Source organism: Zingiber officinale, chromosome 8B (assembly GCF_018446385.1).
Source record: "Zingiber officinale cultivar Zhangliang chromosome 8B, Zo_v1.1, whole genome shotgun sequence".
NCBI lineage: Eukaryota > Viridiplantae > Streptophyta > Magnoliopsida > Zingiberales > Zingiberaceae > Zingiber > Zingiber officinale.
In genome coordinates, this window is record NC_056001.1 from 37,056,556 (window position 1) to 37,079,297 (window position 22,742).

Below are 22,742 nucleotides of genomic sequence, written 5' to 3' on the forward strand. Positions count from 1 at the left end.
ACTTTAAAAAAAATTTAAGGAAAATTAAAAAAGGGTAATTAAAAAAACATAAACTAAAAAAAGGTAAACTAAAAAAATAGTAAACTTTAAAAAAATGTAAAAAAAAAAATATAAACTTTAAAAAAAACTTTAACTAAAAAAACGTAAAGTAAAAAACTTTTTAAAAAAAACCTAAACAGAAAAAAAAAACATAAATTTAGAAAAAACGTAAACCTTAAAAACAAAAAAAATAAAAAAAAGAATAAAATAAAAAAAATAAATAATAATAAAGTAAAAAAAAGACATGTATAGTTAATTTTATAACAGAGGTTAACACACCCCTAAAGTAATCTCTATGGTAAATTGTCGACGTGATCAAGGTGGTGAAGAAATAACATCGAGAACAGTGTTAAATTTGACCAAAGTGGTGAAGATTCTTGGTTGAATATGTATCAAGTTGGACTGTGTACTATTGTATTGGTAGGCTCTGGACGGAGCTTAAAGAAATAATCAAAATCGAGGAGCAGCAAGAGAAATGACTTATTCGTAAAAAATTAAAATGATTTGAAGTCTATAGAAATCGCAAGGCTGAGGAGAAGACTTTTTATTTTATATTTAAACTTGTACCAAGTATTTTGGAGAGGTCTCATTGGTTAAAATTTATATCTAAGAAATTCTAAAAGAATCCATGAAAATCTATTAAAATTTTGGATGGCAAAAGATTTTCATAGAGTTTTAAAAAGTCGAGTTTGAATACCACATACTTTTTAAAACTCTATAAAAATCTAATTTGGATACCATTAGATTTCTATAGAGTTTATAAAAATTTAGATTGAATACATCTAGACTTTTAAAATCCATAAAAATCATTCAAAGTAATTAAAAGTCCAACATTGAATACACCCTTATTCTCTTTTAAAATGTGTGGGATCATCCTCGAGGGTTGACTACGACGATAAAGGGGCTAAAATGACTTCACTTTTCTACCATCCGAGAATGAACATTATTGGTTGTGAATCTATTGAGTTTTGAACCAAAAAATCAAAAAGTCCCCGATGTTTTGTGTTACATGGCTCCTTAAGTACGCCATGAAATGAATATTTTTTAAAAAACAAAAAATTATATTATATAAGCCTTTTATTTTAAATTTTAATTTAAACAAAAACAATATTTTTGCATGGGTGGTGGTGGGCCCGTTACAGATCGAACTGGCTGTCTCAAAACCTGAACTGGGAGTGGATCCCACCCCCCCTTTCCCTTCCTCTACTCCAAAGTCGTAGTACAACTCGTGTCTGATACGTGGCCATGTCTGATTGGTCACATCGCTGTTCAGTGGTGACGCAACACCAAGTAAAGAATTGGGACAAGAAAGGAGAGGCACTGAACAATTTCCATTATTGACGGGGAGGACAGGTGTCAGCTCCCGATTCGCGGAGGGAGACTAAGCAGAGTTATGAAAAGTTACCCAATTTGCGAAAGCGAAGGAAGCATATACGGCATTCGTGATGCGGTTCTTCCCTCGGGAATATACTCTTGCCGAAGAATCGACGATGCGAAGATTACAAGCTTGAATTCCTCCGCCTCTGATTCGTTTTCTATAAATTTCTACTTCCAGATCGCGATCCTGGTGGCTTGTTTCCATTCGTGCTTTCGTTTGGTGGAGAGCTGAGCTGGGTGCTGGTGGAGTGGAGATCGATGATTATGGAGGAGATCAAGGAGGCTCTGGTGGGGGAGGAGGAAATGCCTCCTCTGCTGCAGGATTTGGAGGCCGACGCCAAGCCTCGTCGCATTGCTCTCTTCGTCGAGCCCTCTCCGTTCAAGTTAGTAAAGCTATATTTGTTTGCTATGGCAGTCGTACTTATCTTAGTTTTGTTTGTTTGTTTCTCTCTTTTAATGCTTAGCGTTGAGTTCATGTCAGAAAGATTAGTGTCCTTAGTGATCGGGTTCTTTGTTGCTCGGAGGAGTTGCATCTTGGTTTTGATGCGCTGGTCACGACAAAAAAAAAACCCTTTTCTTAGAAGAAAAAATTGGGATTTTGGTGCTTGTGAAGCGCCTTTTAGTGATTCGGATACGCCTGGTCATTCAATAAGTTGATTTAAGGTCACGTTGCCTTGATCTCAGTAAATGGTTTTTTATTTATTCTTTCCCAGTTGCTATAACTGTTATCTTTTGTAAATTTGTGGCGTCTCTCGGTGATTTGGGTCGTTTCTGCTTGATTTAATTCGCTTTTGCTCGATGCAGCACATAGGTAGTTGAGTTGTTACCTTATTGGGTTGATTGGTTGAGGTAACTTTTGTTTCACTCCTTGGTTGAGGATCACCCTTTTATAGTCTTGAAGTGGGTTGAGACGATCTGTATCTTTTTCCTTTCAAGGGTAACTTGGCCATAACTTTTTTTCTCAGCAAAAAAACTTGGCCGCATCTTAGATGATTCACTGGTGATGCCTTTTCACTTTTTTTTTAGGAGAATTCTGGCCCTGAAGTGGGTTATATTGGTTAGGATGGTTATTCTTGTTTGGATTCTGATCTGTTTATAACTTTGTTTTTCCTGTTTAATTGAACATTACAAGTTACAACCTGTTCTATGTACCGTTCATAAAATAAAAGTTGTAACTTTGCTTGAATGCTTTCATTTGAGATTTTCTGGTATAAAGTTGTCGCCACCAGTCTTTCATTCTTCTATTTCTTCCCCAGTTTTACTATCAATTTGAATGGTAGTCTCTGATAAAATGTATATCATACTTGCGCCTAACGTCTTCTTTGAAAGGAGGAACTTTGGGACTTTCAAGCCAGTGACAAATTATTGTGCTAGACTAGTCTAGGCTAACCTCTGTCTAGTTAAATGGATAGACTTCTCCAAATAAGATTGTTAATCATTTATTGCAATCAGGAATTTGCCCTTAATCTTATGATCCAAATCTTGGTTTGTTAGTTTGTCTATTTCCTAGCAACTGTTTGATTTCAGAATTTTTAGTATGTTGCTTTAATAAACCTACCTCTCATTCTTATGTTTGACAGTTACATCTCTGGATATAAGAACCGTTTTCAGAATTTTATCAAAAATTTGCGTGAAATGGGAGATGAGGTGAATACTTCTAGTCCAAATTGATCCTGAAATTATTTATTTTACTGTTATATTGATGGGTTGTATGAGTATTTATTTCAAAGCATAGAGGCCAAATGGTATTTATTTTGGTCTTTCAACCCAAGGAAAAATGAATATGTTCAATGATCAACGAAGATCTGCTTAATAGAAATCCAATGAATGCCTTCGTCATGTTTGTTACAGGTAATTGTTGTAACAAATCATCAAGGTGTGCCTCAAGAGTTTCACGGTGCAAAAATTATTGGTTCAAGAAGGTAAGCAAAAATAAGTACCTTTTTGGTCCATGTACAGAAATTTTGGATAAAAATGATGCTTCATGCCAATAGAAATTCTGTTTTTAACTGGCATCTCGTTTTTCAGTTAACTTAGAGATCCTCCTACTTAATCATGTAATGCTTTCAAGAATTGTTTTTCCCTTTAAAAATAATACACACTGTCTTACTTAGGTTTCTCATTTACCTATTCTACTTGATGAGGTCTAAATGAATATTTATTCAAGTTAAAATATTTGCAGCCTCATTGATTATACCTGTCATATAATCAATCAGGTCTCAAGTACTAAGTCTATGCGTTATTCCAATCCACCTGCTAATTGTTCAAATTTAAGCTGTAATCTCATTGATATACAATATAAATATTCCAGTAGACTAGTCCAAACACTTATCAATTTGTATTGTTACGTTGAATTATATTTTTGGGTTACTATTGCTTTTGAGATGATTTCTTAGACTTAGTGTTACATTGTTCTAATTTGATATTTCTGTCGTATGATTTGCTACTTTATCGTGTATTGGTTCTTAATTGAGTGTTCTTGTTAGTAACCAAAAATTTGAGCAAATTGTTGCTTGGTTGATATGGTACCAAACAGAATCAGTCAAGTATATAGTGTAGGAAGACCTCTCCTCTAATCGACCTTTTAATTGTATACCGAACAGATCTTCAAACTGAAGAATTTCCTATTATCTGAAGTTAATTGAGACAATCCAGACACTATTGCACAATATTAGTTTCTCTGCGGTGAGAATTGACTTCAACATATTAAATTACACATTTGAAATCTAGAGATAAAGAATAAATCCCATAGAAAGCTCTCTGTTATTTCATTCTTTTGCTTCATTCTCACGGTTTCTAATTTGTTTGCCAGCTTTCCGTGCCCATTGTACAACAATGTTCCTCTTTCACTGGCACTTAGCCCGAGAATAATTTCAGAAGTTGCAAAGTTCAAGCCAGATATTATCCATGCATCTTCACCAGGAATCATGGTTAGTTCTATGTTTTGAAGACTTCAATACCTTTGCATATATTCCATTAAAACCTTCTGGTATTTCAGGTATTTGGTGCTTTGGCAATCGCCAAGATGCTCTGCGTCCCTATAGTAATGTCGTACCATACTCATATTCCAAAGTAAGTGACAATATGAAGTACATTCACTGAAAATAATGTGAATAACAAGTCCAGCACTTGAATCAAAATGTACATGATAATAATTATCGGTTCTGCAATTATACATTCTTGTTCAGATACATACCGAGGTATACATGGGGCTGGTTCGTAGAGCCAATGTGGATGGTAATAAGTAAGTTCTCTCTTTCTTTTTCTCCTTATCCATGTCCAATATCATCTGACTTGCTGCCACTCTCTCTTCTAAAGGGTTCCTTCATAGAGCAGCTGATCTTACTTTAGTACCTTCAGCTGCCATTAGCAAAGATCTCATTGCTGCTAATGTAACAGAAGGTTTGAACTTACTCGGTTTTCAAGCTTCTCAAGTTTTGTTATCCTCCATCACTTTGCTATTGCTTTCTTTTCTCATAGCTCATAAGCTACGCCTTTGGAATAAGGGTATTGACTCCAAAAGCTTCCATCCTCGTTATCGCAGCCATGAAATGCGTGCAAGGCTCAGGTATCTATCTACTACCTCAAGCAGATAGCATACGGCAAAAATGTTACAAACTCTGTTCTCTCCTTTGTCAGTAATGGTGAAACAGAGAAACCATTGTTAATCCATGTCGGACGCATAGGAAAAGAAAAGAACTTGGATTTTCTCAAAAGGTAAAATCTTTACTTTCACCATCAATCAAGTACCAGAATCACTCCTCATTTGATCTTCGTTTGGTTAGGGTTATGGACAGGCTTTCAGGAGTAAGAATTGCTATTGTAGGAGATGGGCCATACAGGTAGAACACTACTTTCCCATTCTGTTTTTGAGCAATGAATTCCGCCGCTTTGTATAGCATGGCCTTCCGCTGTGTAAACAGGTCTGAATTAGAGAAGATGTTCGCCGGCGTGCCTGCCGTGTTCACCGGCATGCTCCAAGGGGAGGAGCTCTCTCAGGCGTACGCCAGCGGCGATGTGTTTGTGATGCCGTCGGAGTCTGAGACCCTCGGCCAAGTCGTGCTGGAGGCAATGTCCTCCGGCACGCCGGTCGTCGCGGCCCGTGCCGGGGGGATCCCCGACATCATACCGGAGGAGCATGAAGGGAAAACGAGCTTCCTCTTCTCCCCGGGCGACGTGGACGATTGCCTGAGCAAGGTCCAGCGACTGATCTCCTGCGACGAGGTCAGAGAAGCCATGGCGACGGCCGCCTGGGAAGAGATGCAGAAGCACGATTGGGGGGAGGCTACGCGAGTGATTCGCAACGAGAATTACAACGCGGCGATCTGGTTCTGGAGGAAGAACGAGTCACACATCATCGGCCCATTGCAGGCATTTGCGAGATGGGTCTTTGGGTCACCTCAAAACAACCACAGCTCTGAACCATTGAATTATTAGGGTTTTAGGGTTTCCCCTTGATGATGATTGCCACTCTCGTGGATTTCCTCAAGATTCGTTTGTACAAAGACAGTAGACAGTGATTGGGTTTGATTCTTGATCGAAGTAATTAACGGGATTGCGCACGCAGGTTTAGAAATTTAGGACGCGTTATATCGAGCACGGATCCTCTTGCCGGCAAAACGCGACTGAGGATGTGCCAGTGATGGAGAGTGATAGTCCCACTTAATTTACATTTTCTCAGCGACACTATATTGATATTGATTTTTTTAAAATAAGAATCATGGTGATAGAGTGATCAGGATCAATTTGATTTTAGTCTGGATTGGATCCAATGTGGGTTTGATCTTTAGGAGATTAGGCCTAATATGTGCTTAGTCTCTAGGAGAGTAAATATAAATTAATTAACTGAAAGTTAGTATACTACTAAAGCACTTCTAGATACTCTGAAATAAATAATGAAAGAAAACGTGAGATTCCTTATAATTTTAAAAATCTATCGATCCAGAAATGAATGTAATATGAACTTTTTAAGTCGATCAATAACTTTTGACCGAAATCTACTAATACAGATAGGCTATTTGAATTTTTATAAATTTATACTCGGAATGAGTAAGCAAAAAAAATAAATATGATAGCAAATCTTAATTCAGATGAAGGAACACGGTTTCTGTGGTGGGCAAAGACCTAATCTGAAAGAAGATAAGACCCAACTTGATCTTAATCAGGATAATTAAGAAGGACCTGGTCCCCACACCAAGCCCAACCTTAGTTTATCTCTTAGCGTGATGACATCCTTCTCAATCATTTCCCTGTTACCCTCAAGAGGACCCTCACCAACGCCAACAAAGACAGAAAAACCACCTACTGACCAAATATTAAATATTAAAGTCAAACATTATGAAATTCAATTCAATGGCCTCCCATGAATACCAAGCCTTTGCAATATAGTTGATCAGTTCCATGATAAATAGATATGGTGTCAAGAGATCTATAAATTATTTCCCCTATTTTTAAAAATAGGAAAGTAAATGTAAAGCAAACGCCGTGTTCCTAGTATTCCTTAATCACAATTAATATTTGACATCATATTCTTTATCTTGTTATTATTCAACCCTATCAGGTAGATGTAAATTTACATAAATTCAAATAATCTAGATCTATCAGTAAATTTTTATCAAAACTATTGTATTCGTTATACTTACCAAAATATAATGCGCTGACAAGTTCTTAAATATGCGTGCGTTGTAAATTCTCGAGTAATTAACGGAACTTCGAAAGAGATTTTGACTTTGAAAATCGTCAGATTATTTAAGATCGGCACGTCAGTATTGAGCATGCCGTGCAAATCGCCACGTAGAAACCTCACCTCCTGCCCGCCCGCCACGCGTCTTCAATTCTGATTTAATTTTATTTGATCCTTTCGCCTGTGAATAAATATCTTAGGCATCGGACCGGCAAGCAAGAAATGGAGGGTGCGAAGGAGAGGAAGGAGGTGGCGTCGGCCGAAAATAAGGCGGCTCCGCCGCAGGAGGAGGCGACGGAGCTGCCGACGGAGAGCAGCCCGTACGTGACGTACAAAGACTTGGAGGACTACAAGATGAAAGGCTACGGCGCGGCCGGCCACCGGCAGCCCGTCGACAAGCCAGGCGGAGGAGGCGGCACCGACGCCCCCACGCTCGCCGGGAAAGATCTCTCTGCCACCGCTGCCGACCGCTAAGGAACTGCGAATCTGGCGTGCCGTTGACTTTGTCGCTTCTTAATTTGTAGAAGGAAATAAAAAAGAGGGAACGTACAATTTAGGTTAAATAACGGTGGGGCCCTTCCTCCACTTAATGAAGACTTCCACTTCGACCCCGAGGCGCCGCGCTGTCGAATCTATCTCTTTTTCTCCCCCTCTCAAAATCTAAACGGATAAGGTCGCTGCGTCATGTCAAAACTCGGGATCGTGTAAAACGTGCGAAATTCTACGGGCAAAGTGCAAAATCGCCAAATTTTTCACTTTGATCCTCGAACAAGTCTCCTAGTTTTTTAGTTTACATAATTCAGTAAATTATAACTTACCCCCGAGTACAGTAAGGTTGTATCATGTCGATCGATGAATATTTTAAACATAATTTTATAAAGTTGAGACTAATTAATCTTTTTTTAGAGTTTGTATATTTTTTAAAAATAAATTAGCTTTCACATAAAACGTTTCCAGGATAAAAATATAATTTATTAACTCTTTATGAGTAAAATGTAAAACATAGAAATATTCAAGGGTCAAGGTGAATTTTGTTCTTTTCCCCAAATTTGTGTATAAATCTTGCACGCCGTCGACTGATCGAAGTGGAAGAAGAAATGAAGCACAATCTAGCGGTTCTCGTCATGCTACTCTCTGCTGCGGCCGCGGCCGCCACCGCCGCCACCCTCCCGGAGCTCAAAGGTCAGCATCCAACTTCGAAATTTAGTGACTGTCCATTTCCTATTTAGGCTTCAATTTCGTCAGGGCATGAAACAGGGGCGGCGGCGGAGCAGGCCATAAGAGTCCGGCGAACGTGGCCGTGCTGCGACCGCTGTGGCGGGTGCGCCACCGGTTCCGACGCGCCGGAGTGCCAGTGCCACGACCTGGTGCGGCGGTGCCACCCCTCGTGCCGGAGCTGCGTCCGGTCGCCTCTCAGCGTGGAACCTCCCCTGTTCTACTGCTCCGACCGCATCCCCGGCTACTGCCAGCGCCGGTGCAACTCCGGCGACAGCTTGCAGATCCACTGATCTTATTTGGCAAAACAAAAAACTGCAAGTTTTTTGTTGTCAAATTCGAGATCTCATGAAGCAAGATTACATGGTTAGTTTTTTAATCTTGTGCCATATTTCTAGGAACTGTAAGAACAGATCTGTGATTGAGATGAACAGATAGATCTCCAGTTTTCGTTTAAATTGTTGATTACGACTCAAACAAAATCCTTTGCGTGGCCCTTTCAACAACAACAAAAAAAAAAAACAGAGTGGTTGGAATTAAGCCGATAGACCATAGACCATAGAGTGGTTGCGTGGCCCTTTTAATACGTAATTTCATTTCATGCCCTTAACAATTAATTATACATTTTTACGAAACTGCCCTCGGAAATTTGGATCTTCCATAATACGTCTAAATATTTTTAGGCACTTGTCTTTCCATCTTCTAATAATAATTATTTGTTAGGATTAATATCTTTAAGCACTTAATTTTTTTCTTACATGATTAATTGAGTGAAGGGTTGTTTTAGTTAACTTGAGTTTTTAAGCATCGAGGACTTCTTATATTCAAAATCTAATTTTATTGATCTAGAGTTGACAAAGCGCCGACAAGGAATCAAGGGCTTAAAAAAAATTAGGTAATTTAACCCCTTTAATTTTTTTTTAAAAAATTATCCACTCTTAATCATCAACTCAATCATAGCTCATCTAATTCTCACGTAGTTTTATTTATTAAAATTGATACGGTGATTGCATGATCGGCTGACATACAGGTCGATTATTTATAATCGAAGTTAAATAATTAAAGTGACAGAGTCGGACGACCTAAAGATTGCGGACTAGGTCTGGTTGGCTGAGTAGGATCTTAGTGCCGGACCGCCGGTCGGATGTCAAGGGCCGACTAGACCGATCTATTGATCGCCCTCCATAACTTATAAATGAGATTCAACCAAATACTAAATTATTCGGATCACCGTCCTTATAGATAGTGTTGGATATTGGGGCCTTAAATGGACCAAAATGATTTAGAGGAAGGAAGTCATCAATTGTTGAAAGTCGTAATTGACTTCAAAATTGAAATCTACGATTTGCGTAGATAGATTTAGACTATTAATTTGCTCAAAACCGATTAAGGGTGAATGAGAAATTAATGTTTAAAGTCAACCCAAAATAACATTTGTTATTCATTAATAAAGTGCATAGGAGAATAGTCCCACATCGGAAATTCTCGATGTGTATTCTCTACTTATTAATGAAGATGTGTTAATGGAGTTAACACAAAAAAAATAAAAGGACAGGTGACCCCTTAGCCCAGGGCGAGCAGGTGCTCGCACCTGTGAGCCTGCCACCCGCCACGTGCGCAATGGGCGCTTTGTAGGCGCACTTTGCACGTACGCATCGTCGCGAGGAGCTTAAATTTATGCTCCAGGTGACATTGCAGTGCCTGCGTGGCACTCGGGTGACGTGTCAGGCTCTTACCTGACGTGGCAGTGCCTATGCGGCATCCTCGTGGGCAAAGGGAGATGATTGGACAGTTGACTTAGGGAATGGATGGCTACCGTTGATCAACATTGATCAAATAGATATGATGGATCGCTTGTGATCTAGAGCGTTGGATCGCAAAGAGTAACGATCTGACGGCCTGGGATGAGGCTTGATCTGAAGCATCGAATCAATGGATCCAGATCCGATGGCTGATGACAATAGGCGGGATCTGAGGGTCACAACTCCTCAGATCTGATGGATGAGATTGAAGTGGGCTTGGTGAAGGGTTACAACCCTTCAGAATAGATGATGTAGATCGATCCAGCCCAAGGAACACATCCACTCACCCAAAGGACACTCAACCTCTTCGTTCAGTATAAATAGAACCCTCCAGATGATGGAATACTCACTCAATCTTCTCTTCTCTTCCTCAAGCATTCATCTCATCTTGTGCATTCAAGAGTCCAAGAAGTCTACTAAAAGGTTCGCTGGTCTCGGAAGTCGGAGTGCTACGATTCTGGGGAACTAATTGCAACAATCCGTTAAGCACCGTAGCGGAGCAATATCGTTTACGGAGATAGTGTCGAACACTAGCCTCGACGATCGGTTTGCATACTCCGAAGCTACCCGGAGCTAACAGATAGGACATAAGGGTCGATTGGACATGGTCGTACCGACCGTCGTTCCGACAACCATTCCACACGGAGAAAAGCCGGAGAAATTCACCGGAACCGATTTCAAAAGATGGCAACAGAAGATGTTGTTTTATCTAACAACGCTAAACCTTGTACGGTTTTTGCACGAAGACACGCCAGCCGCTACGGAAGGTAGTAAGGCTGCTAGCGATGCGTGGTCTCACGGAGATTTTCTGTGCCGCAATTATATACTCAACGCCTTGGACAACACGTTATATAACGTATATTGTTCTCTGAAAACGGCGAAATCTTTGTGGGAATCCCTTGAGAAGAAATAGAAGACCGAAAATGCTGGATTGAAGAAATTCATCGTCGGTCGGTTTCTGGATTTCAAGATGGTGGACTCAAAAAGCGTCTCATCTCAAGTCCAAGATATGCAATTAATGCTGCATGATCTGGACGCCGAAGGCATGAAGCTGAATGAGACATTCGCAGTTGCTACGGTAATTGAGAAGCTCCCTCCGTCATGGAAGGATTTCAAGAATTACCTAAAGCACAAGCAAAAGGAGATAGGGCTGCAAGACCTGATCCTGAGGCTACGAATAGAGGAGGATAATCGAAAGTTATCCGACTCCAGAGGAACCAAGCGGACTATAGACGAAATGTCCAACCTGGTCGAGCCGAACGCCAAAAAGCCGAAGCAGTTCAAAAAGAAGGCTCAAGCAAAGAAGTTCAAAGGCTCCTGCTACAACTGTGGAAAGGCAGGACACCTATCCAAGGACTGCAGACGCCCAAAGAAGCCAACCAAGGGGCCAAAGGATGTTGCGAATCATGTCGCAACCTCTCTTGAGGACTTGGATCTCACTGCGGTTGTATTTGAAGCCAACTTGGTGGATACCAACCCGAAGCATTGATACTGGAGCAACTCGTCATATCTGTTCCGATAAAGCGATGTTCTCCAAGTATACTCCGATAAATGGCAGGAAGCTCTATATGGGTAATTCCACGACGTCGCTAATTGTTGGACTCGGAAAAGTTGTTCTGAAGATGACGTCCGGAAAGGAGCTAACACTCATTGATGTACTCCATGTTCCCGACATCAGTAAGAACCTAGTTTCTGGAGCGGCATTTGTCAAGGCCGGATTTAGGCTAGTGTTCCAGTCAGACAACTTTGTACTTACGAAGAATGGTGTCTTCGTAGGAAAGGGGTACCTAGAAAAGGGTCTATTCAAAATGGTTGTAATGCCTGTACTCCAAAATTTTGATGGTAATAAAATAAATGCTTCCAGCTATGCTGTTGAGTGTTTTAATTTATGGCATGATCGACTCGGACATGTGAATAATAATACTCTCAAACGTCTCGTCAAATTAAATTTATTACCAAACGTCAATGTTGACGGAACACTCAAATGTGAAGTGTGCGTGGAAGCGAAAATGACGAAACTACCTTTTCATTCGGTGGAAAGGACGACAACTCCTCTAGAGTTAATACATAGTGATCTATGTGACTTGAAATTTGTGCAAACTAGAGGAGGTAAAAAATATTTTATTACTTTTATCGATGACTGCACAAAGTTCTGTTATGTCTTTCTTTTAAGAAGTAAAGACGAAGCCCTAGAGGCGTTCAGAACCTATAAAACAGAAGTTGAAAATCAACTTGACAAATGAATTAAAATAATTCGAAGCGATAGAGGTGGAGAATATGGTGCACCGTTTGATGAATTTTGTACAGAATCTGGCATTATCCATCAAACAACGGCACCTTACTCACCTCAATCAAACGGTGTTGCCGAACGTAAAAATCGGACACTAAAAGAAATGATGAATGCCTTGTTGATAAATTCAGGCTTACCTCAAAACTTGTGGGGGGAAGCAATATTATCGGCAAATCACATTCTCAACAGAATCCCTCATAAGGAAAATGATAAAACTCCATATGAACTATGGAAAGGCCGCGAGCCATCGTACAAATACCTGAAAGTGTGGGGGTGCTTGGCAAAGGTCGAAGTACCTAAACCAAAGCAAGTAAAGATCGGACCTAAAACGTTCGATGCGATATTTGTTGGATATGCCCATAATAGTAGTGCATATCGTTTCCTAGTTCACAAATCAGATATTCCTGATATACATGTGGGAACAACCATAGAATCTCGAAATGCGATATTCTTTGAAAACGTATTCCCAAATAAAAAGGGAAACGTTGAAAGTGATAACAACGGAAGTTCAAACAAAAATGACGTTACCGAACTTAGCTGTTATAAAAGGACTATTGACGATCAAAGTGAAGAGCCACGTCGTAGCAAACGGGCTAGAGTTGAGAAATCGTTCGGGCCAGATTTCATGACTTTCATGTCAGAAATGGAACCAAGAACATTAAGTGAAGCTCTCTCTAGACCCGATGCTCCAATGTGGAAAGAAGCTGTCAATAGTGAAATTGAGTCTATCATGAATAATCATACTTGGGAATTAGTAGACATTCCTTCTGGTAATAAACCATTAGGTTGTAAGTGGATACTAAAACGTAAGTATAAAGCTGATGGATCAATTGACAAGTATAAGGCCAGACTTGTAGCCAAGGGGTACAAGCAAGAGGAAGACCTTAATTACTTCGATACATACTCACCGGTGACAAGGATTACGTCCATACGAGTGCCATTGCAACACTGTATGACCTTGAAATACATCAAATGGATGTTAAGACCGCATTCTTAAATGGTGAGTTGGAAGAAGAAATTTATATGGAGCAACCCAAGGGTTTCGTAGCTGGAAATGAGAAAAGGTGTGTCGACTTGTTAAGTCGTTATACGGACTTAAGCAAGCGCCTAAACAATGGTACGAAAAATTTGACAAAGTAATGTAAACGAATTCAGAATAAATGAATGTGACAAATGCATTTATGTCAAAAACACACCTGAAGGATATGTAATTGTCTGTCTATACGTAGACGACATGCTAATAATGGGCAGTAATCATGATGTAATCATGACTACAAAGAAAATGTTGACCAGAAATTTTGATATGAAAGATATGGGTCAAGCAGATGTTATATTGGGAATTAAAATTCTCAGGACATCAGAAGGGATAGTTTTAACACAATCCCATTATGTAGAATCTGTATTGAAAAAATTCAATGCGTACGATCTCTCTTCAGTGAAAACACCTATGGATCTAAGTCAACACTTAGCGAAAAACCATGGTGAGACCATATCGCAATTGGAATATTCTCGGATAATAGGCAGTTTGATGTATCTCACAAACTGCACACGTCCGGATATTGCCTGTACGGTCAACAAACTGAGTCGTTTTACGAGTAATCCAAACGACACCCATTGGAAAGCATTGATGCGAGTTCTCAGATATTTGAAATATACTATGAACTATGGATTACATTATGGAAAATATCCCGCTGTGTTGGAAGGATATTGTGATGCTAATTGGATATCAGATACAAAAGACTCCAAATCCACTAGTGGATATGTATTCATGATCGGTGGGGGAGCAGTATCTTGGAAATCCACTAAGCAGACTTGCATTGCTCGGTCAACTATGGAATCCGAGTTTATAGCACTAGACAAAGTAGCTGAGGAAGCTGAATGACTGCGGAATTTCTTGGAAGATATTCCTAGCTGAGTGAAACCTGTGTCTGCCGTACTAATCCACTGTGATAGTCAATCGGCGATTGGAAGGGCGCAGAGTAATATGTATAATGGGAAGTCACGACATATACGTCGTAGACATAATACAATTAGGCAGTTGATCTCGAATGGAGTGATTGCAATCGACTATGTTAAGTCCAAAGATAATTTGGCAGATCCTCTAACGAAGGGTTGAGTCGAGATCAAATATCGCTCATCAAGAGGAATGAGATTAAAATCTACAACTAAAAATGGTAGCGGTAACCCAACCTTGTTGGTTGGAGATCCCAAGATCTTGGTTCAATGGGACAACGAACACAAGTTGTGGTCCAGCACATTAGACAGTTTATCTCTATCCCAATCCTAGGATGAATTTGTGCTGTCCTACCTCATGTAGTGAGGTTAAGCTTATGCTTTTAGTGACTTCTATACCTGATAAGGTGGAGTATGGTAGGATACTCTTGATAGAAGTGTCACCTATGTGAGTGTGAAGACAGGCCGCTTCAATGAAACACTCATGAATCCAAGATGGTATCCATGGCCGAAACGGAACCAACCATGAGAACCTAAAGTAGGTGAGATAGATCTCTATGTGGGTGTTATTGTCTAAGTATACACCAATAGCTGAGCAGTTCAAGACATCACGTTCACTGCGCAGCCTAGTATACTCGATAGCATTTCACTACGGAAGGTTCAAAGCCACAAGCTACCTCTCCCGATGCAGTGACTTATCGATTGGACTCTTGTAAAATGTCAGCATGCATACACGCATTGCATTAATTTCTATTCATGTGGGGGATTGTTGGATATTGGGGCCTTAAATGGACCAAAATGATTTAGAGGAAGGAAGCCATCAATTGTTGAAAGTCGTAATTGACTTCAAAATTGAAATCTACGATTTGCGTAGATAGATTTAGACTATTAATTTGCTCAAAATCGATTAAGGGTGAATGAGAAATTAATGTTTAAAGTCAACCCAAAATAACATTTGTTATTCATTAATAAAGTGCATAGGAGAATAGTCCCACATCGGAAATTCTCGATGTGTATTCTCTACTTATTAATGAAGATGTGTTAATGGAGTTAACAAAAAAAAAATAAAAGGACAGGTGACCCCTTAGCCCAGGGCGAGCAGGTGCTCGCACCTGTGAGCCTGCCACCCGCCACGTGCGCAATGGGCGCTTTGTAGGCGCACTTTGCACGTACGCATCGTCGTGAGGAGCATTGAGGAGCTTAAATTTATGCTCCAGGTGACATTGCAGTGCCTGCGTGGCACTCGGGTGACGTGTCAGGCTCTTACCTGACGTGGCAGTGCCTATGCGGCATCCTCGTGGGCAAAGAGAGATGATTGGACAGTTGACTTAGGGAATGGATGGCTACCGTTGATCAACATTGATCAAATAGATATGATGGATCGCTTGTGATCTAGAGCGTTGGATCGCAAAGAGTAACGATCTGACGGCCTGGGATGAGGCTTGATCTGAAGCATCGAATCAATGGATCCAGATCCGATGACTGATGACAATAGGCGGGATCTGAGGGTCACAACTCCTCAGATCTGATGGATGAGATTGAAGTGGGCTTGGTGAAGGGTTACAACCCTTCAGAATAGATGATCTAGATCGATCCAGCCCAAGGAACACATTCACTCACCCAAAGGACACTCAACCTCTTCGTTCAGTATAAATAGAACCCTCCAGATGATGGAATACTCACTCAATCTTCTCTTCTCTTCCTCAAGCATTCATCTCATCTTGTGCATTCAAGAGTCCAAGAAGTCTACTAAAAGGTTCGCTGGTCTCGGAAGTCGGAGTGCTACGATTCCGAGACGTCCGTCGTCGTTGTATCTTGGGAACGAATTGCAACAATCCGTTAAGCACCGTAGCGGAGCAATATCGTTTACGGAGATAGTGTCGAACACTAGCCTCGACGATCAGTTTGCATACTCCAGAAGCTACCCGGAGCTAACAGATAGGACATAAGGGTCGATTGGACATGATGTACCTCTCTAATAACATAAAAACCAAGTAAGAAATAGATCAATAGCTTCATGCTATATGGCCGGGCTAACGATATATTGGTCGAGTGATCACTGGTCGGTCTATAGCAGAACTTATATATTTGTCATTGTCATATCATACTATTTTTAAAAGTTTGTGTCGGAAATGAGAGAGAATATCTTGTCAACAAATCGCCCTTTAAAAGCTTATAACCTATCAAGTCACAGCGATTTATAGATTTATTTAAGAAAAAATATCAAAGATATTTTATTATTATCATTTCTTAGGAAAGTTTTGGGAAACGAACTAATACTTTGAGATGCGTGCATAATATAATAGTAGGAAAGTTTTGGGAAACATGTTAATACTTTGAGATGCATGCATAATGTAGCATTAACATTATAAAAGGAGTCTCTATCTATAGGTAAAGATATGTGATGTTTCTTATTTGCACACGCCTTTCGCTATATTTTACTATTTTCTTCTAAGATCGAGAGCCATGAACGTCGGAGGACCAATATCAAAGACCCCTTCTTTGACTCGGTACTAACACTCATTGTATGGTAGAATAGTGCGGAGTCTTGTCTTTGCTGATTTCGAACCGGATCAAAAATCATTTAAAAAAAACTCTCTTTTTTTATTTATTATTAGACTCACACGGTATCCATCTCAATACATTTTTATTTTTAAAAATATTCTTATTTTAAATATTGTATGACCGTTATAAAATCAAAACCGTAGGACAGTTTAACTGTGATATTTTCTAACTGTTACAATATAAATAGTTTATTTTGTATTAATAATTAATCAGTATTATGTTAGAATAGCTACGAGTATTCTATTATAAAATAGTTGAAAATAAAAGTAAATTGAGATATTATTTTATGATATATATATTTTTTATTCGATCAAGATAAAAAGGAATACTACGTAACTTTTTGTCGTGTTTCCCCCAGTAATAGGATTTGAGTATTATGAATTTTAAAAAATATCTCTAGGTCCGGTTGTCCTATAGTAGCCAGATGATTAGATTTGTTTAGTGATAGATTAAAAATTTAAAATTCAAGATTTAATTATAACATATTATTAAAAATTTTCTTCTTAAGGAATAGTAAATTTGAAAATGTTGATGAGAAATTATGCGAATATTATCTGCTTCCTAATTTTTTCTCTCTATTATATTATTAGTTGCCCCTTCGTTAGCACCAAAGGTTACAACCATATTTCTTAACTCTGATGGTCCCCCCTTTTATGGTTGTAGATTGAGAAAAAGCCTAGAAGGATCATGAAAACGACCTTTAACAAACTGTTCCAATGTCTTAGTCTTTAATCTTGCTCATTAATTATATCCATGTCCATTAATACCAACTGTATTATTATTATTGTCGTCCTAATTGATTAGAGGGTGGCCAGATGGGAGACCAGCTTAATGACATGTTACTAGAATGTATTATTGTTATTGCCATTTTTTATATAAATGATCATAATGGGCCCATGCTAATTGCTAGTGGCCAATTATTGCAAAAGACCGAGCACTCGAATGGAAAAAAGTCTAGGGGGTTTTTATTCAGAGGTGTCTATCCAGAAGAAAAGAAGAACAATCTATCGTCGATAGAGAGAGATTGAAAAGACGAAGAAAATAAGAAAAATAAAAATAAATTAGACTCATACCGTTCTATTTTTTAAGATGGATAAAAAAAGTAAATTGATTCTTTTTTAATTTAAGTTAGACGAAGGACGATTGAGATAATATTGATATTGATGGAGAGATGATTTGGGTATATTTAGTATATGTGCATCGAAAAAATGAACCTCAGGTGGTACTCTTAGACAGTGGCAACGAGACTGGCGGTACTTTGGCTCTGCGCACACTTAGACAAGCACACGGAGCGTTAGAGAAATAGGAAAGAAAAAAGAACTGTAGAAGACGAATGCATATGTACATGTATCTGGCTAAGGGAGAGGACCTCTCTTTTATATGATGCTGTGCACCTTCAGAGCCTGCATGTTGTTAGAGAATGTTGGGTGTCAAGACCTGTCGGGTGAAAAAGGATGTACGGTGGCTTTCTATTGGTGGAAGGAAGGTTCCATTTGCAGGCAATAACAGACCACTGGAATATTCCCTGACGCATGACATTTATTCTCTGACAAGAAGTTATAATTCCCTGACATTGTTTGTCGCTTAGCGCTTTCTGTCCTACCCGGATTTAGCTACGGACAGTTCGGGATGATCGTTCGGGTGTGCCCCTGGCTTGTGTCTTGATGAGGGAGATGAGTTGTGGCGAGGGCCCCATCTTTCACACTTGGATCGTTGAAGGGTCGACCGGGAGTTGTCTTACTGAAAGTACCAGGCCTGGCTATGCGGCCCGAGCTGAGGAAACCCGATCAGTCGGGACAGGTCAGACGCTACTCCAGGCTACGTCTCATGTCTCATATCTAGGACTCTTTTTCTATCTATACCCGGTTAGGAATTATGTGGCTGGTAACATGAGGCGGTCAAACTCCTTTCTGCTAACTGTTAATTGTCACGTTTCTTTGACTTCTAACCGCCACGTCCCCTTGACTTTGGATTGTCCTTGACTACCATGTGCCCTTGACTTCTGACTACCTAGCCTTATTGGGCCCCACCTTTATGCACCGTGTCATAAGTCTCCCCTCCAAGTCCAGTCGAAGGAGGCTCAAGTCCGACTGACTAGACCCAAACTCAAGTTTCACTTACTTCGCCTTTATGACCATAAATGCTATTTCTTTTCCCGGACTATTAGTATCTGTAACCTGTTTAATTGCTCAATTAATCTTGGGCGAAGGGCCACTTTAATCTCTGCAAAAGTCGACTTTTCCCATCTTCCTCTTTAAAAGGGGTTGACCCCTACCCACAGATACATAGTTTCCTTTAACTGACATCCACTAATCATGGTGTTGAACCCCGAGTTTAGTGAACTGCAACACCTTCACCAGCAACTGGCTCATATGACCCAACTGCTTGCCCAGAAGGATATGACTTTAGTTGAGATGACGCAGGAGAGGGACCTTCAGTCTTCCCTTTGTAGGGAAATTGAATAACTTTGGCTAGTTGCTAAATCACGAGCACGTGCTAAGGTAGCGCTGAAACATAAAGCTTATTCAGACCTGGAGAGCCAAACTCAATTCATGATCTATTTGAAAGAGAAACACGCCTCTTCCATGTCCCTAATGCAGGAAGAAGTAAAGATTAAAGATGAAACGATTGCTCAACAATGACGCATTCTTCAGTTGACTCAAGCTGAGCTAGAACAGGCTCGTATCCATCTCGAAAAAGTAGGTCAAGCAGCATTCTTTTGCCTGGGGTGCCGACTCCCCGCTGGCACCGAAAGAGAATTTTAAGCACTTAAATGACCTTTATGTTCTTATTGATTTAAAAAAGAGATTTTGAGGGGCGCTTCCCTGTAATTTATCAATTGAATGCAGATCTGATCGTGTTTCAGTCTTTTTTCCTTCCGTTTTACCTTTTTCACCCTAGAACTCCTTTGCTTTATGCAGACACCTTTAATAAAAAAGATGTTTTTGAATAGAAGACGCTCCACGAATTGAGTGACGGTAGCGACATTAATTGCTCTCGAGAGGTAGTTAGTGAAGGCCTCGCTTACTTATAACCCACGTAGGGACGAGAGTATAAAACGCCGGCCGAGAGGTTGTTGGTCGTGAGAACATGCTCACTTATAACTCGCGTTGGGACGAGAGTCTGGAATCCCGACCGAGAGGTCATTGGTCGTGAGAGCATGCTCACTTATAACTCATGTCGGGTCAAGAGTCTGGAATACCAACCGAGAGGTCATTGGTCGTGAGAGCATGCTCACTTATAACTTGCGCTGGGACGAGAGTCTGGAACATCGACTGAGAGGTCGTTGGTGTTGGATTGAGTAATTCGTTAGAGGGTGGTGAATAGCGATTTAGAAAATTATTGTAGAAATTCTAGTACGTAGTGGAAAGATAAAAGCGAGAACAGAACAATGCTAACACAACCAATTTTACTTGGTTCAGAGCCTTCGTCGACTCCTACTTCAAGGTCTGCACTCGTTGAGTGCTTTCATTGGGCAATCCACTAGCAGTTCGAAAATGTGATTATAAAATTAAGATACAAGAACTTTGGAAAAGAAATACCAACAATAGTAAAGGAAATAAAAGGCATTATGTTGTCGGTGTAGCTTCGCAACGTCGTAGGAGCACAGCACAGCAGAGCAAGCGTTGGAAGATCTTATTGTTGTTGAATTATCATTTGCTCCAGGGCTCACCCTCCTTATATAGGAGCTCCGGGCACCCAGATCCCTTCCGGACGCCTGGAGTGTGATGTAGCCTAGCCAACCATGAAACTCCACGTGGCGAAGCGGCGATGAGGATAGAATTTACATTCCGAGTGCCCGGAGTCCTTCCGGGCGCTCGTACCCCATTTTCCAGTAGCTTCAACTCCTTGTAGGAAGACATTAGCTCGAAGCACAAATGTAAATTATATATCCTGTAAAATAAAGTGTTGGCACAATTTATAATCAAAAAGAGTATTAATTACATTTCATCTCACTGAAATCAGAATCTAGTCAAGATGTCAACTTAGAGTTCCGAAATGGTTCTAAGTTGGATCGATGCTTAAGTTCCCTTTCCGGGAACGCGTCTTCACCATCACTCCCCTCTAATGACTTACCTTAACTTACCTGCAAGAGGTCCGGTCAGCCCTTTGACCCGTCTGGACTTTGTGCCAGACATTCGGTCAGTCCGTCGACCTATCGGGACTTCGTGCCTGACATCTGGTCAGCCCGTCGACCTGTCTGGACTTCGTGCCAAATATCCGGTCAGCCTGTCGACCTGTCTGGACTTCGTGCCAGCTATTAGGGATGACAATTTCACCCGAACCCGATGGAGGATCCGACATTTGACCCGAATGGAGGAGGGTATGGAGGGACTATCAATACCCGATACCCGATCCGAATACCCGATTAAATAATATATATACATATATTAAAGAAAATTTTATTTTTCCAAAATCAACTTACTATTTTTGTTGATATTAGGAGGAGACTATATAAATGTTTAATCTATTTTTTTTAATTATATATATATATATATATATTTTAATAGGTTGTTAATTTTAATATATTTTTGTTGAATGATAATAGTTGGATAGAAAAAAAAATTATAACTATAGAAGATATCCGATCATTTAATGGGTATGAGTATACCCAATGGGTATGGGGACGGAGGATATAGAATCCGACCCGAACCCGACCCATTGCCATCCCTACCAGCTATCCGGTCGCCCCGTCGACCTAGTTGTGTTTCTCCTGCACACTTGGTCAAAGTGTTAGATCACAATGAAACTAACTTAACTTACTTTGTCATTCATCAAAACTTGAGTTAGACCGTTAGTGCTAACCGCACCAACAGTTGGTCATGAGAGTATGCTCACTTATAACTCGCGCTGGGGCGAGAGTTTGGAATCCCGACTGAGAGGTTGTTGGTCATGAGCTCACTTATAACTCGAGCTGGGGTGAGAGTCTGGAACATCGACGAGACGTCATTGGTTGTGAGGGCATGTTCACTTATAACTCATGCTGGGGCGAGAGTTTGGAACACCGATCGAGAGGTCGTTGGTCGTGAGGGTATGCTCATTTATAACTTATGTTGAGGTGAGAGTCTGGAATATCGACCGAGAGGTCGTTGGTCGTGAGAGCATGCTCACTTATAACTCGTGCTGGGACGAGTGTCTGGAATCCCAACTGAGAGGTCATTGGTCGTGAGAGCATGCTCACTTATAACTCGCACTTGGGTGAGAGTCTGGAACACCGACCGAGAGGTTGTTGGTAGTGAGAGCATGCTCACTTATAACTCGCGCTGGGGCGAGAGTCTGGAATACCGACTGATAGGTCGTTGGTCGTTAGAGCATGCTCACATATAACTCATGCTAGGACGAGAGTCTGGAACACCGATCGAGAGGTTGTTGATCATGAGGGCATGTTCACTTATAACTCGCACTGGGGCAAGAGTCTGGAACACCGACCGAGTGATCGTTGGTCGTGAGAGCATGCTCACTTATAATTAGCGCTAGGACAAGAGTCTGGAATCCCGACCGAGAGGTCGTTGGTCGTGAGAGCATGCTCACTTATAACTAGCGCTGGGGCAAGAGTCTGGAATCCCGACCGAGAGGTCGTTGGTCATGAGAGTATGCTCACTTTTAACTCGCACTGAGACGAGAGTCTAGAATTCCGACCGAGAGGTCGTTGGTCGTGAGATCATGTTCACTTATAACTCGTGCTGGGGCGAGAGTCTGGAATCCCGATCAAGATGTCATTGGTCGTGAGAGCATGCTCACTTATAACTCGTGCTGGGGTGAGAGTTTGGAACACCGACCGAGAGGTCATTGGTTGTGAGCGCATGCTCACTTATAA

General features: G+C 40.5%; 3 protein-coding genes across 5 annotated transcripts; all 3 read left to right on the plus strand.

Annotated features, from left to right (window-relative positions):
• The first annotated feature begins 1,468 nt into the window (after nt 1-1,468).
• LOC122015991 (sulfoquinovosyl transferase SQD2-like) lies at nt 1,469-5,962 on the plus strand. 2 transcript variants are annotated; one of them, XM_042573116.1, is made up of 11 exons: nt 1,469-1,799; nt 2,997-3,063; nt 3,268-3,338; nt 4,229-4,346; nt 4,415-4,488; nt 4,605-4,660; nt 4,735-4,818; nt 4,897-4,984; nt 5,056-5,133; nt 5,202-5,258; nt 5,340-5,962. In XM_042573116.1, the coding sequence occupies exons 1-11, from the start codon at nt 1,675-1,677 to the stop codon at nt 5,851-5,853; spliced, it is 1,332 nt and encodes a 443-aa protein (XP_042429050.1). In that variant the 5' UTR covers nt 1,469-1,674; the 3' UTR covers nt 5,854-5,962. The 2 variants fall into 2 exon arrangements, with proteins under 2 accessions (XP_042429050.1, XP_042429049.1); XM_042573115.1 differs by having other exon boundaries at nt 4,735-4,984.
• A 1,351-nt stretch (nt 5,963-7,313) lies between these two features.
• LOC122015942 lies at nt 7,314-8,072 on the plus strand. Its single transcript, XM_042573052.1, has one exon. It carries the CDS (start codon nt 7,322-7,324, stop codon nt 7,571-7,573), a length of 252 nt encoding a protein of 83 aa, XP_042428986.1. The 5' UTR covers nt 7,314-7,321; the 3' UTR covers nt 7,574-8,072.
• Nucleotides 8,073-8,135: 63 nt separating this feature from the next.
• Nucleotides 8,136-8,772, plus strand: LOC122015941 (Bowman-Birk type trypsin inhibitor-like). Of its 2 annotated transcripts, none has more exons than XM_042573050.1 (2): nt 8,136-8,281; nt 8,345-8,772. In XM_042573050.1, exons 1-2 carry the CDS (start codon nt 8,197-8,199, stop codon nt 8,605-8,607), a joined length of 348 nt encoding a protein of 115 aa, XP_042428984.1. In that variant the 5' UTR covers nt 8,136-8,196; the 3' UTR covers nt 8,608-8,772. The 2 variants fall into 2 exon arrangements, with proteins under 2 accessions (XP_042428984.1, XP_042428985.1); XM_042573051.1 differs by having other exon boundaries at nt 8,142-8,281; nt 8,357-8,772.
• The last annotated feature ends 13,970 nt before the right edge of the window (nt 8,773-22,742 follow it).

Bases quoted from the DNA above. Each gene is read 5' to 3' on its own strand.
- LOC122015991 (XM_042573115.1), top strand. From the start codon at position 1,675: ATGATTATGGAGGAGATCAAGGAGGCTCTGGTGGGGGAGGAGGAAATG. The intron at 3,064-3,267 runs GTGAATACTTCT...TGTTTGTTACAG, and splicing joins TGCGTGAAATGGGAGATGAG to GTAATTGTTGTAACAAATCA. The intron at 4,347-4,414 runs GTTAGTTCTATG...CTGGTATTTCAG, and splicing joins CATCTTCACCAGGAATCATG to GTATTTGGTGCTTTGGCAAT.
- LOC122015942 (XM_042573052.1), top strand. From the start codon at position 7,322: ATGGAGGGTGCGAAGGAGAGGAAGGAGGTGGCGTCGGCCGAAAATAAG.
- LOC122015941 (XM_042573050.1), top strand. From the start codon at position 8,197: ATGAAGCACAATCTAGCGGTTCTCGTCATGCTACTCTCTGCTGCGGCC. The intron at 8,282-8,344 runs GTCAGCATCCAA...CAATTTCGTCAG, and splicing joins CACCCTCCCGGAGCTCAAAG to GGCATGAAACAGGGGCGGCG.